Source organism: Stegostoma tigrinum, chromosome 6 (assembly GCF_030684315.1).
Source record: "Stegostoma tigrinum isolate sSteTig4 chromosome 6, sSteTig4.hap1, whole genome shotgun sequence".
NCBI classification, from domain to species: domain Eukaryota; kingdom Metazoa; phylum Chordata; class Chondrichthyes; order Orectolobiformes; family Stegostomatidae; genus Stegostoma; species Stegostoma tigrinum.
The window spans coordinates 61,072,532-61,088,525 of NC_081359.1; the positions used below are offsets into that span (position 1 = coordinate 61,072,532).

Below are 15,994 nucleotides of genomic sequence, written 5' to 3' on the forward strand. Positions count from 1 at the left end.
TTCTCCTGAGGCTGTGCAAAGAATTTGTCAAAGTTTAGCACTTTTTTTTCCATGTCATTGTCTGCCAAATCATACGTACTCTGCATTTCCTTAAATGTCCTATTAGCGTGAATCACCTTTAAAGTGAATATATGCACTCAGGTCAAAATTCTTCCCTCAATTAGGGGGAGGAAGTGGCCTAGTGATATTAATGCTGGACTCTTAAACCAGAGACCCAGGTAATATTCTGGGCACCTGGGTTCAAATCCTGCCATGGCAGATGGTGGAATTTGAATTCAATTAATACCTGAAATTAAGAATGTAATGATGGCCATAAATCCATTTGTTGATTGTCGGAAAAACCCATCTGGTTCACTAATACTCTTGAGGGAGGGAAACTGCCATCATCACCTGGTCTGGCCTACGTGTGACTCCAGACCCACAACAATGTGATTGACTCTGAACTGCCCTCTGGGCAATTAGGGATGGACAGTAAATGCTGCCCAGCCAGCAACGTCCTCCTCCCATTAACGAATAAAGAAACAAAAATTTCTGAATAGACTAAAAGTGACCTGGCATAGAAAACTTTGAAGTACTGTTCCCAAAGTGTTTGCACCTGAAGAAAGTATCCTGTTGTTTCCAACATTCAGCCTTCAACTGTCTGTAGTCACTTGACCACATTCTCATTGATTTCATTGCCATTATCTCTAGTATAGGTCTCTCATCAGAAGCTATCAACTGCTTCTTGGAGATCCATATAAAATACTTTTTCTTTCTATTAATTTGACAGGTTAAAATGCTGATCAACCATGAGTTGGTCTTTAAGAAATCAATGCTGATTTTCTGAACTCCTGTTTCTCCCAAGTGCTGAATAATTTGAATGATACATTATTATAAATTCAGTAGTTTATCAATGGAATTATGCCTATCCATAAAATAATTTTCATGCCTTTCTGCCTTTGTTACAAGGAGCTGATACTTACTAATCTCCAGTTCCCTAAGATTATAGAAGATTGTAATTTAAGCCATTGATTTCTCCACAAGTTTTTCTCTCGATACTTGCATGTTAGCCATCAGACTTATTTGTTAATCTATTTGATTTGATTGCTATTGCTAGGATTAGATAGTCATGGAACAAGAGAATTTAATTTGAAACTGTTTTCTTTTGAATTGTAAAGATAAGCTTACAACTTGAGGCAGTCAGTTTTATTCAAAGAGTAAATGCTCCAATTCTTTCAAATCCACCTGTTATGATTTCAACATCTGTCATCATAGAAAACAGTTTTCTGAATGCCATTTTGTTCCATGCCAAAATCCTCCTTTAGGATTCAGCTATATAACTTATATGCTTACTCAAGTCTGTGTTTGTGCAATGGCTTGCCTGTTGGGTTTAGACTGTGTAGATACTTAGGGTGCAGACTGATCTCATCTTCATCTACAGAATAAGACCATAACAAGTAAAATCATTCAGGTCACTGACCTGTGCTGCTATACAGTAAGATAATGGCTAATCTGATTCTAGCTTTAACTCTATTTTCCTGCCTGCCTCCATAACTTCTAAGTCTCAGGTAAATCAAAAAAAACCTGTCTATCTCAGCCTTCAATATATCTAATAACACAACTTATAGCACTGCCTGGGGCAGAGAATTTCAAAGGCTAGCAGTCCTTGGGAGAAGAAATTCCACATTGTCTCCGTCATAAACAGCAGATCCTTTTAGTTTCAACTTGTGACCCCTAGCTCGAGTTTACCTCCCAACAGTCTTTATGAAGTAATCTTAATGAAATATGATTCTAAAATCAATTGAGTATAAGCTCATCCTATTCAACTTGTTGTATCAAACATCTTCATCCCAAGAGTCACTCTAGTGAACCTTCATTAAAGTGCTTCCAATACAAGTATATCCCTTGTTAAAACCTAAAACTCTAGAGTTCTCTAGGTGTGATCTCATCAATAGTACAGTTGTAGCAAGACTTCCCTCCTCTATCACACATTCCCTTCTGCAAAAAAAAAAGCTGAATTTCAATTTGTATCAGAGATAATGGGAACTGCAGATGCTGGAGAGCTCGCTGATGAAGGGTCTAGGCCTGAAGCATCAGCTTTTGTGCTCCTGAGATGCTGCTTGGCCTGCTGTGTTCATCCAGCTCCACACTTTTTGTTATCTTGAATTTCGATTTGCCTTCCTAGTATATGCTGTACCTGCATGCTAATCATATAGGAGGATACCTAGATCATAAAGAATTCTGCTGTCCCTCCATTTAAATGATATTGTATTTAAACGTGCCAAAATGGATAACTTCATATTTATCATCTGAACTCCATCTGCCAAATTTTTGTAAACTTTTTGTATCATCACAACTTGCTTTCTTGCCTATCTTTGTATTATTAGAAATTTTAACTGCAATACATTCAGTCCTTGCATCAAAGTTAGTAAATTATGCTATAAGTGGTTGGGGCCCTAGCACTGATGCTCTGACATTCCACTTAATATAGCTTTCCAACCTCAGTTGATCTGTTTATCCCTATTCTGTTTCCTGTTGGTCAATTGGTCTATTGTCCATGCTAATATATCACCCAAATGCGATGAACACTTATTTTGTGCAGTAATCTTTTGATACGGCACTTTAGCAAAATTTTTGTTTGGAAAGTCAATTCTATCCCACAGCTGCTGACATGCATTTAGGCCTCATGCTTATTACATCGTTAGGAGAAGTCTAGTAAATCTGTCGCACAACATTTCCTTTTCATCAAGCCACGTTGACTTTGCTTGATTGCATAATGATTTTCTGAACATCTTGCCATTTTTTTAATAATGGATTCCAAGATTTTCTCTGAATTGGGATAATATGCCTGTAACTTCTTGCATTTCTCTCTTCTCTGCCTTAAATAGGGGAGTTACATTTGCAGTTCTCCAATCTATTGGGACCTTTCTAGAGTTAAGTGTATTTTGGAATATTGCAACCAAATTATATTATTATCTCTATCACCACTTCCTTTATTACACTAGAATGCAGAATATCAGATCCATTTGGCTAACCGGCAGTTAGTCCCATTCAATTTCAGTGTTTTTGTCTATAGTGTTTGTGAGTATTTTAAGGTGACCCTCCCCTATTGCCTCTTGATCAACTTTAATATATTCTCGTGAGATACCTGACAATTTTCTAAAACTTTTCATTCAAATCTAATGGATGTTAATTTTTAGCAATTTATTAATGAAAAAATAATGCTTCTATGTTTGCCACACTTAACTAATTAGGTTGCCTTATTCATCCTTCCCTGGCTATCACTATCCCATAACTTCCATTTGTTCCTTGCTAATCCCATCACAAGCAGCATCAAAAAAGTCTGCAAAAGACCCTGAGGTCATAAAATGACCCTTCTGTCCTCCCAAAGAATTTTCAAATGGGCATGGTACCTGTAGCCTCAATTGATCACAGTGGCTTCTGATGTGTGTAAAGGAGCATTATGTTGGAAGCAGCTAATTTCTCTACTTTCAATGCTGGTGAATTGACAGCCTGGAGAATGCACATTCATGTGTCCAGTGTATTATATGATCTTAAAATTAATTCTGTTGTTGATAAAGCTAATTCAAACGCCAAGTATGCAATAACAAAATATTTGCTTGCAGAACTGCCATGTTTAATCGCTACCTTAAAATTGGTTAAGGAAAGAGAAGACTCCTGTGGCCCTTTTAATCAATTATTGATATCATTCACTTTGAACTGAAATAGTCCACTTATAGAAGGCAGAATGACAACCCAGCTGAGAATCTCGGCAACAACCTAACAAATCAATTTTGTAGACACCCTCTTGTGATTTGAACACTTGGCTGCATTAGCTATTGGTCTGGCAGCATTAAAGATACGAAAAACTAAGATCAAAAATAGTGTTTAAAAAAACAGAAAATGCTTAAAGCTCAGGTCTGGCAGCATCTATGGAGAGAGAAACAGACGTAACATTTTGAATGTGATACGAGTCTTGGGAAATGTTATTAAAATGTGAAGGATTGTGTTATATAGTTTGAATTTTTCAGAATTATTAATGGAAGAGGTATGGACAGACAACAATATTGAACTGATTTGTAACTCTGACATTTGTCTTTTGTAGTTGTTTTCTCTAATGACCAGATTAGACCAGAGTCAGTGAAGCAAGATCCAAGCAGAAAAGGATCTGTTGTCAATGTAAATCCAACCAACATCAGGCCACAGAGCGACACACCTGAAATCCGGAAGTACAAGAAGAGATTCAACTCTGAAATCCTTTGTGCTGCGTTGTGGGGCAAGTTCTTTTGTTTAATCTGTCAAAGAGTTCTTGTACATTGAAGTGTGGAAATTTGAATATGCTATAAGATCGAGTGTAGAGGTTGAAGTGCATATTTCCCATCAAGCTAGGCTTTTTATTTCAGTTGAGAAAGAACTTAGACCTCATGTATAACTACAAATGCTGTGCTACTACTGAGCAGTTTATTTTGGGACAATCAAAGAAGTTGTAGAACAAATGTGGACATTGAGTCTGATCTTACACTCAAATGAAATAGAAAGAAATGCACTACATTCATTCAATGCTGACTTTAGATTTGCACTAACTAGTTGTCACAAAGCAAAACTGCTGTTTAGTGCGCTCGACTGTTAATGTAAGTAAAAACTGAAAGAACTGTGGATGCTGCAATTCAGAAAAAAACAGAAGTTGCTGGAAGTGATCAGTAGGTCTGGCAGCATCTGTGAAGAAAAATCATAGTTAACATTTCAGGTCTGCTGACCTTCCTCAAATGCTGCCAGACCTGCTGAGCTTCGCCAGCAACTTCTGTTTTTGTTAATGTAAATACTCCTTTACTAAATGAACAGGATGTTTACATCTTGCTGTTTTGTTTTTTTCAGGTGTGAATTTGTTAGTGGGTACTGAAAGTGGGTTGATGCTGCTGGACAGGAGTGGTCAAGGAAAGGTGTATCCCCTGATTAATCGCAGACGTTTTCAGCAAATGGATGTGCTTGAGGGATTGAATGTGCTGGTGACAATATCGGGTTAGTGTACTTTTGCGTGTAGAAATATTAAACTCCTGTTGTGGTATGTCATGTTTTGTGACAGAATTTCTAAATGAATGTAGAAAAGTAGCTTCATGCTTTTGGCAGGTGTTTGCATGCAACTAGCGTGACTAGTTGACCATTTAAAATTGGGTAGTGCAATTCAGTTAAAATTAATTTGTTATGACAAATTAACATGCATTATTTGAGTCAAAAGCTTTCACTCCCAGTGCTGTCCAGAGTAGAAAGTTCAAAAGACTAACATTCCTCCTCAACTCCCATCTTAAATGATACACCCCTTAATCTTAAATAATGCACTTTTAATTCTAAATTTCCCAATCAGTGTATCTTAGCTCTGCACTAGCACAGTCAAACTTTTTCAGAATCTTTGATGTTGCAATAAGATAACCGCATTCTTTCAAAATCCACTGAGTATCAGTCCAATCTGCTCAGTCCTTCCTCTTAAAACAGTGAAACTGTTATAGACCGGATCAAACCCCTTGCAAATACGTCAATGAGACAGCCTAGACCCAACTTGTATTTTATTTAAAGACAAGTATAAGGTGCTGTGTTATAAATACTACTTCAATTGGTTACACTACGCAGCGTTATTCTTACCCCCAATTAAAATACAAACAAAAGTCAGAATAATTGGGGTACCTTTAACACTATAGGAAAACTTAACAGATTATTTAACTATCAAACGCATCTGTTCCAATGTTGTAACATTGCATAAACATACCGCTGGCAAAGGCAAAGTTAGTAAAACAGATTTTCTGCTTCCAGAATTGCACGTGAGACAGAACCCAAGCTTTTAGCTGTAACAGAGAGAGGTAGCAGTTTCTGCAACTACTGAAAGCTAAACTGAAATTCTGGTTCTGTAGGAGCCTGACTCCATCCATTCGTACTGCTTCTAGTGTTTGAACATTAAAAGAAAATACACATGCCTCTCAAGCTGTTTACTTTGTTGACTTGGCACAGACCACTCAGACTTCTGTCTCAACATCTCTTCATTCAAAAAGCCAGGACAGAAAAAAACCTCTTAAAGCTATAATATCATCTCAAGCCCTTCAGAAATCAACTCTGTCAACCTTCTCTAAATTGGCTCCAGTGCAGTTGTGTCCCTCCTGAAATAAGGGGAAAAATCTGTTGTCAGTACTCTAATTGTGGTCTCACCAATTCCATTTACTATATTTACCAGATTTCCTGACTTCTAAAGTCAGTATCTTGCACTACAGTGCAACACTCTATTTGCCTTCCTAATTACTTCAGTTGCCTGAAAACCTTTTGACAGTCATTTAAATGATGAAGTTTGAAGACTCAGTGAAAGGAGAATCAATTCCAAAGTGAGGTTATCCCTTACTAAACCTCCTGAAATAGAAGAACGTATTTCCCACATTGAAGTTGGGGTTGACTGAGTCTGGTAAATAGTATTGAGAATGTCAAGAGAGCATGTAGGCATCATTCTTGGGTAACTCCAGCCCATGAGTTGATGGTAATTGACTTACTGGATAGCTAAGTAGGAAACTGAAACTGGAGAGTGGGGCACTGGAATGATTCCTGGTGATGAAACTAGCAAGATCCTGGGATATACCAGGATAACTCCAATGGGACATTTGGTATGTGGGGCTCTGTGATTCTTGGTTTTGTCAACATGTACCCAAACACTCATTGGTCCATTCAACAGAACAGTCTGTCAGAGACAGTTTTTGATTCCATATCAGTACCCTGTATTTATTTCTTGATTCTTTGGAACAATTGAGCACTTAGTTATTACCTCATCATGTCTGAAATTAAATGAGTCTTAGTATGTCTATTGTCATAGTTGTATGATTTGAAGAGTTTTTAATTTTTGCTTTACGCTCCCTCAGCATTCTTCTTTCTTTGTGTGGAGCTGTTCTTAGCATCACAGTACATTTAATATTGATTCCAAGGGTCCACTGTGGTATAATTATAGAATTATTGGAGCACAGAAGAAGGATGTTCGATCCATTATGTTCATGCTGGTCCTTCTAGGGAGTAATTCAGGAACTGTCACTCCCCCAAGCTCTCCTTACGTCCCAGCACTTTGTTCCTCTTCGAATATTTAGAAGATATGAAAATATTTATGGTTCAGAGAAAGGTGACATCATGTCTGCACTTCCAGACAAACAGGCTGTGTATCCTAATCCCATTTTCAGCATTCAGCTCATATCCCTGAAGGTTCTGGCATTGCAGGTGCATATTTGGACACCTTTTTAAGTGAATTGAGAGCTTTTTCCTCTACTGCCCTTTTAGGCAGGCCATTCCAGAGCTCCAGTCACCCTCTGAATGAAAAGCATTTTCCTCATCTCCTCTTACATCTTTCTCCCAATCACTTTAAATCTGTGCCCCCTAGTTACGGATAAGTGAAGTAGGTTCTTCCCATCCACACTGTCTCTCACAACCTTAGATACATTAATCAAGGGTCTTGTTCTTCCTTCGTATTGGGAGATTGAGTGTTGGTTTTAAAGAGATTTCCATCAACCTATAACTGCACAGTAAATCCCAAGTTATGTTACAGATATTACGCAGTTGAAGAAGGAAGCATCAACTGTAACATCAAGAAGCACGATGTAAATATATTAATTTTGAATGACACTGCAGTCTGGTTCTGCTAATTTACCTGGGCGTGTTTTAAAGCCTTCTGACTGAATCAAGTTTCCCATCCCATCAAGCCTGTACAGTTTAGAATGAGGAATATTGGAATTTATTAAAATGAATAAACCAGAGACTAAAACTACATTCAATGTAATGGTTTTATGGCTGCATTTCCCAGGATAGCCACTGGACTGCAGCACAGTGTTGCATACGATCTGTGCTATTCAGCACCAGCTAGTGGGCATTAGTCTTTTTTCAGCTGTAATTGGTTGATTTATGCAACCTGGGTAAGAACACGCTCAAAACAGTGGACTGAAGATCTGATCCTTTGCTGTCAGTGTGAGGGTAGCGCTTAAACATCAGAATTTTAAAAGTTGAGACATTTTCTGAGAAGTAAGTTCTACTGTTTTGGTGGCCACCGTAAAGAACAAACGCACATTTGGTGAACAATGAAGATATGTTTAAATTTGACACGACAAAAAGTGGTCAACAAAGCTCAATGGTGGTTATGTTGAATTCTTGCAATTAGATTGAAGTTTTGTTCAGTGGATTTGTAATTTTACTGTGTAGTTTCATTGAAAGTTGTCAGGCTTTGGGGCAAAGATATTTTGGAGTAATTGTCAGTAAAGCATTTTAACTGTGAAGTAAACAAAATTATTGCTTTATTAGAGTGGGTTCTACTTTTATGTCAGATTTTTTAAAACATGAAAATATATTTCTGTTACATTTTCAGTCTTCTGAGTTTTAACTGAGACAATATGTGTTTGCTGTGTGAAGCAGAAGGGGTGGAACCCATGGTTGTTACCAGGCACTTACCTAATAAGCTCTTGCCCAAATCATTCGAGTGATGAATAAATAAACTATTTTACCTTTTGAATGATGTTGACAGTGTGACCTCTTTGATAACACTTCTACATATTATAATGAGCTTTTGTTTTTAAAATGTGCATTTATTATTCTGAAACTTGCCCATCTGTACCCTTATGGCTACATCTGTAATCACCGCATACAATTTTTATGCTCTCTTTACTACTAATAAATAGTATATGACAAATTTGATTTGAAGATGATTAAGTTATCTCTTTGTGTCCTCAAGATTTTTCAGACTTTACTGGACCGTGAGACCTTTGAGAAGATTGAGTTTTTGTTTTAAACATTCTAACACAGCATTAAGCATTTTTGTTAAGTGATACCAGCTTAAGTTGATTCACATTTTTACGCCCCAGTGAAAAGCCATCACTTTTCTGCTATGGAAGTCCAGTGACAGCATACCCAAGATTGAGACCCCCAATTTGATTAACTAAGAGTGTAAAATATGCTTCTGATCTACAACAGAACGTTCTGGAGTGTTATGTTTGTAGACTTTCTAGCAATAGACTCTAGAACTGTGGCTGATTAAAAGGCAGCGTGTTATTCTCTTCTGTTCAAGGAGCTAATCCCTTAGTAAGTTGGGTCAACTAGCAAGAAATTAAATACAAGTAGTGACTTTACTGGTGGAGATGGAAATGTTGCATTGCAAAAATATTTAATTGTTCTCCTAGTATATAACCCTGAGGAACTGGGTGCAGTGATATCCTTGGAGTGAAGTGTTTGACCTCCAGCAACCACAATCATGTTTTCTTTGCTAGACGTGATTCCACTGTCATGATTCTCCTGACTCCCATAGACTATAGTTATGCAAGGGCTCCTTGATGCCAGTCTCTGTCAAATATTGTTTTGATATTAAACACATTGACTCTTGCCTCGCCTCTGGAGTTTAGGTTTTTTTTTGTCCATGTTTGGATCAAGGCTATAATGAGGTCTGAGGTTGAATGGTCAGGGTATCACTGAGAAAAGTGCTGCTTAATTGTATTGTTGCTAATGAATAAGGTGTTGATTGATGTGGTAGGACCTGATCTGTCTTTTTGTGGACAGGAAATACCCGAGTACTTGAAGCATTATTTCATAAGTATTTACAGTTGCACATTGTACATTTTCAATATTTCTGCAAGATCCATATGAGGAAATTAGATGCCATACAATTAAGTAATGTCATCTCAATTTCAGCTCTTTATGGAGATTTGGTGAAATTAGTCTTTAGAGTGCTTAGTACTGAAATTATCTTCTTTCAGCATATTTATAATAAATCTGATAAAAACAATCCATACTGTTTCCTTTTAATTCCCGAATGTCCCCAGTTCTGATTGTCATTATTCCTTCACTCCATCCATGCGGCTCTCCTTCAATTGCACTTCATTTTTGTTCACTGTTTTGGTGGCTAATTCCAGCAAACAGCCTTGCCTGAGTCTTTGTCATTTGTAAATAATCTTACAGCAACATTTGTAAATAATCTTACAGCAACATTTGTATTAACGTTTGCCTACTGATCTGTGAGTGCTTGCTGCCGTCATGTTTATATGTGGACAGTGGTGGATTTGTTCTCTGCACTGATCATTTAATTACATCAGTGAGCTGCATCTCATAGAAATTATACTTACACTTACTATTCAGTCAAATATATAGTGTTTCTTGGTGTTAGCCACTGAATCTGTTCCATTGTTTGAGTTCAGCAACTTTTTATTCTCTCAAATGATGTTTCTTGAATTCAAGTGGGTCCAGAATAACATTAGACTGTGCTTTCGGTTTTAACGGTCAAATAAGGTTAACAAACAATACATTAAGGCAATAATTCAACAGAGGTTGTCTAGTTTGAATATTACTTATATAGTATCGACAATCTCCCAAATTCCAGCACAAAGACTGAAAAACCTTCCATCAGATGAGGCCACATAGGAATTATTAAGCTCCAGGTTGTTCTTCCAAAAGTTCTGTAGATTCATGAGCATTTCTTTACATACTGATAGTCTTGTGCTGATACTTTATTGTTTCACTTTATTATAAATATTTCATACAGTTCATTCTTCTAAATTGTAACCTTCCATAATTTTGCATTATCTGCTTAAAGGGAAGAAAAACAAATTGCGAGTATATTATTTGTCCTGGTTAAGAAACAAGATATTGCACAATGATCCTGAAGTAGAGAAGAAACAAGGCTGGACAACAGTTGGAGATTTAGAAGGATGTGTACACTACAAAGTTGGTAAGAAAATTATTGTGCACTTTAAACCAAAGTAGTAGAGTTATAAACATGTTAGCATGTCTGCAGCATTATAAATTATATGAAAAATCTATATTACTTTCATCTGCCATTGATCTGCAATATGCATCTGTGTGTGAAATCCTTTTATTAAATCACTTGCTGGCATTTTACATAATTTAAAATTTCACTGCACTAAGCCAGCAGCTCACAGTGACTACTGTTTGCTCTATCTTGATACATTTACTCAGTATATAATTATTCTAGTACATTAATTTTTTTGCTAAAAGTGGCATCTATTTTGTGTAATGGCACTGGATTTAGAAAATATTAAAAAACGATCTTGAAAATATAGTTCTGAATCCAGTAGTGCTAAAGTTGTGATTGGAAAATTGGCTGTTACTATTGCTGCTTCTGTGGAGACTTTGCGTCGACTGAAGAAAAAATCTCTCATTCCTGCCAGTTGTAAGTCAAAGGTGAAGGGAATTTTGGCAGGTCTAAAGTTGCTTCAGCACCATAAAGTCATAAAATTGCTTTCAGGCACTTGATGATCGCATTTGAAATCTCACTCTGTGGTATTTAAGTACTGGGAAGTGCAAATAACGCTCAGCTAGAGATACTGTTCTCTTAACATTTGGTGACGGAACAGAATTTGTATGCTTAACCCTGTACCTGACTCTGCTAAGATATTGCGTGCAGTAATATAAATCAGGAAGTATACACTGGATTTACTTCATTGCAAAATTGTGTGTCAGAAAACAACAAATCAAAAGGAAGTGAAGAAGGGGACTAGAGGACACACAAGCATAGCGGCAAAGATAAAAGTATCTGCGTTTTAATTTAAAATAAATACCCAACACATAATTCTGAAAGAATAAAGCTTAACATCTGTAAGAATAAATTTTCAGTGCCATGGTTGCTTGTTAATGGTAATGATTTACCACACTGTTTTACAGTCATTGGTTGGTTAGCTCAGTTGGCTGGGCAGCTAGTTTGAGAAGCAGAATCATGCCAACTATCTGGGTTCAATTCCTGCACTGACTGAGGTTATCATGAAAGGACTCTCCTTCTCAACCTGTCCCCTCACCTGTGGGTTAAATCACCTCTACTTACCACTCTGTCATGAGACAGCAGCCCTATGATCTGATAAATCTTTGGCAACCTAACCTTGAAAATCTGAATGCAGAAATGCTGAGATTTCCTTGCATGTTTTGTTTGTATTTGTGTGCATTTTAATGCCAAGTTTGTTGGTGAAGCACTGATACAGCAAGGCTTTGGGCTGATTTGGACAGCACCTTCTAAGCTTTAATAATTAACTGCGCAGGTGCTGATTCTGGAAATTGTTGTTGAATTTACTACGTGCTGTGAAATTCACCATATTCTAATTCCTAAATTAATGGTCTGAATTTTGAAAGGCTGTTCTGTTTTTTTTCCCCTCTCTCTTCAATCTAAGCTCCACCATTAGCTTCCTTCTCAATGTCAGAAAGGTTTTGAATCAAATTTTCTTATTTCTCCCATCTCTGCAAGATTCAGTTTATCCTGATAGTGAGTTCCACCTTTGGATGCCATCTAGTCTGAGTATCTAGATTTTATATAAATGGCAATTTTTTTATGTAGCTAATTAACCCATCGAATTTAAATTTCGTTATGTTCAGATTGATAAATGTCATCAGCCATGCATGAGGCCGTGTAGTTATGGAACAATAGAGAAATGGAGAAGCAAAAGTGCTTTTTTTTTAGAAACTATTACTGAAAAAATTTGATAAACTTCCTTATTGAAAGTGTAATGTGACTCTTTTTCTCTTCCCCCATCCCCACCAATTACACATGGCAAATCTTCAAAAACATAAGCAAAGGCTGGAAATACATTTACATTCCTGCAGAAGAGGGGATTAAATAAGATTAGAGCCTTCTGCTAAGTGGCAGGATTCTTGTTTCATCCTTCCCCGTTACAGTGACAGTTCACAATTGAGTTGAACTATCATGAATATGAGATTTAGAAGGATCTTTGGTAGTGGTTCTCTAACCAAATGATAGCTGTATGGAAAGTTTGAAATTTAACATGACACTTGATTTTTTTCCTGTCTGCTGTTTAAATTCATTGCTTAAATTTTGTTAAATGGGAAGGAGCTTTAGAACTTCTAGTTTATAATTGTTACGCAAGAGAAAGATGTCCAAATACTACTTGGATATTAAAAATATAAATGAGGTAAAAGAGTAAGAGTTACAGATATGGACATTGTAATAAGTTGTGATGCAATTTAACAAAGCCATCCATGGGCTCATTTGTGGATGTCCTTAGGTAAGGACACCAGAAGTCTATGCTGTTATAATTGCGACAAGTCTTCCTTAGGTTGGGGACTTGCCATTTCATAAACAAGTATTCTGCTTCTCAATTTTTCTGACTGATGTCTGACCTTTGCAGAATGTCACCCTATTTGACCCATGTCCATTTTATGCTTAGGCTCATCACTTCCCTGATTTGTACTGTTTTTCAGCCTTTTTTGTGTTCGCATCAGCTTATTCTCCCACCAGCTGTGGATTTTCAGAAACTTAGTGCCAACTTTTCCACATGTATCTAAGTTCACATTGAAACTGTCATGGGCTGTGGAGCACGCAAAATGAAATATGTTGACATAGCTATGAGTGGTTATGAGGTGGCAGAAGGGCTTGGGATGGCATTGATGTCTATGGGGGTAAGAGTGGAGGAAATTTTTTTTTAAATTCAGTACTGTGCCAGAGCACTGAGTCAGCCCTTCCATCCACGTCTGCACCCAGCATCCTCCACATTTTTACTGGGGTAATCAAGCCTGATTCCTGGGGATTCTCATCACCCTGGGATGAAGGTTCCTTCCCCAGGCCACGTTCTCTTAGGCCACAATTCTGGAGCCGCGAATTGTTTTGACTCTACACTCATGACCTGACAGCAGAAAATTCAGCCTTTGCTTTCAAAGGAGTATAGAATCATACGGCATGGAAACAGACCCTTTGGTCCAACTTGTTTGCACCAACCTGGCCTAGTCCCATTTACCAGTATTTTGCCCAAATCCCTTTAAACCCTTCCTATTCGTGTACCCATCCACGTGTCTTTTCAATGTTGTAATTGTACTTGTCTCCTTCACTTTCCCTGGCAGCTTGTTCCATGCACACACCACCCTCTGTGTGAAAAAGTTACTCCTCAGGTTCATTTTAAACCTTCCCTGCTCACCTTAAACATATGCAGTCTAGATTTGGACTTCCCCAACCTAGGAGAAAGACCTTGGCAATTCACCCTATCCATACCTTTCATGATTTTTATAAACCTCTATAATGTCACCCCACAGCTTCTGCTCCAAGGGGAAAAAAAAAGTCTATTCAGCCTCTCCTTATAACTCAAACCCTCCATCCTGGCAATATCCTTGTAAATCTTTTATGCACTCTAAAGTTTAACAACATCTTTCCAATAGAAGGGCAACCACATTTTGTACTTAGTAATCTAAAAGTCCTGTATTCCCATGTCCTGTGTAGCTGCTACATGATGTCCCAACTCCTATACTCTACGCACTGACAAATAAAGGCAAGCTTGCCATACGCCACGTTCACCACCCTGTCTGCCTGCGACCCCACTCTTAAGGAACTATGCACCTGCACCCATAGGGCCCTTAGTTTGATAAAACTCCCCAGGGCCCTTCTGTTAAGTGTACAAGCCTTATGAAATGCAAAACGCACATTTTTAAAAATTAAACTCCATCTGTCTCTCCTGGCCCATTGGCCCAACTGATCAAGGCCCTGTTGTACTCTGAGATAATATTCTTCACTGTCCACTACACCACTCATTTTGGTGTCATCTGCAAACTTACTAACCACAGCTTCTATATTCACGTACAAATTATTTATGTAAATGATGGAAAGCAGTGGACCCAGCTCTGATCCTTGTCACAGGCCTCCATTCTGAGAACCAACCCTTTACTAAGAGCCTCTGTCTCGTACCTTAAAGCTGATTTTGGGTTGTTAGCATGTAGTTGCTTTTTTGGAGGGGCAAGATTATCATTTTCTCGAGAATGAACTAAAAGGATATGCTGATGCTGTTGGATAAAGTGATGTGAAAGACTTGGATAGAACATAAACTTTGGCATACATTACTTGAGCCAAATGGACTTTTTCTGTGCTCTGTTGTATATGTTATGCAACAAAAATTGCTAGATAATGATAAAAATATTTTAATACATTTTGGCAGAGATTCCTGTTTGCCTTCCTTTTGGCAGGCACTGAATACCTCGAGTAGGCACACTGATTTATATTGAAATTACTAATCCTTTCATTTTTGCACATGCTATACTAAATTCAATTCACAGATTTCTTTAATTTTTCTTTCTTTTGACTTTTAACAAGTTGTTATGTAATTACATACATTGTGCTAACAAATGCTAACAATATTTGAATTAAACTAGATTTGAAAGAATTAAAATAAAGAGCATAATTTGATGAACGATACGTGAAATTTTGAGCATTGTAAAATTAATGAGACATTTGTGGCCGTTTGGGCTGACTTTTTCATGTTAAAAATGAAACCGTTTCAGTGGGGTTTTCCCAAAATTAATTAGAAATTATGACTGCAAGAATTTCTAAAATATGCACAGATCTTTACACTTTCTTCCCATGATATTTTACAGTTTTCAATTGTGTTTCTATTTTCTGCATTTTTTAATAAAAACTTTGTTGTAACATTGTGCTAACTAGTGGTTGACCTATTAACCCTACTTAAACCTGTTCACCTAAAGTAAGCTGCATTTGTTTTAATTATCAACAAAATGCTAACAATTAATTTCCTTTTCTAGTAAAATATGAAAGGATCAAGTTTTTAGTAATCGCTTTGAAGAATTCTGTGGAAGTCTATGCATGGGCGCCAAAACCATACCACAAATTTATGGCCTTTAAGGTAAGTAATAATTACTGAAAATGCTTGCTGTAGTTTTAGTCTTAGTATAGTTACTGCCAGACTAACCAAGGCCCAGATAAGTAACACGTGCCTCCAAGTTAGAAAATTATGGGTCCGATTTGCACTCCTCGAAACTTGAACTTGTAAATCTAGCCTGAAATTCCAGTACAGTTGGGAGTGCTGCATTGTTGTAGGTGTCTTTTTTTAAATGGGTGGTAAAGAAGATCTTACAGCACTTTCTTTTTTAAAAAGAGGGCCAGGGTATTTGCATGGTGTTGTGGCCAGTGTTCATCATTCAATCAATATCAGTTCAAGTCAGATTATCTGGGCATTATCATGTTGCTGTTTGTGTGGGCTTACTTTTGGAAACTATCTTTGAGGTT

General features: G+C 37.3%; 1 protein-coding gene across 5 annotated transcripts in view; it reads left to right on the plus strand.

The window, feature by feature from the left end:
• Positions 1–15,994, plus strand: part of LOC125453113 (mitogen-activated protein kinase kinase kinase kinase 4) — a 272,621-nt gene that overhangs the window by 238,692 nt on the left and 17,935 nt on the right. For all 5 annotated transcript variants that reach the window (XM_048532228.2, XM_059646599.1, XM_059646598.1 and 2 more), the window contains 4 exons: positions 4,085–4,255; positions 4,855–4,998; positions 10,562–10,696; positions 15,511–15,611. In XM_048532228.2, coding sequence (XP_048388185.1) covers positions 4,085–4,255; positions 4,855–4,998; positions 10,562–10,696; positions 15,511–15,611 — 551 coding nt within the window. The remainder of the gene's footprint in view (positions 1–4,084; positions 4,256–4,854; positions 4,999–10,561; positions 10,697–15,510; positions 15,612–15,994) is intronic.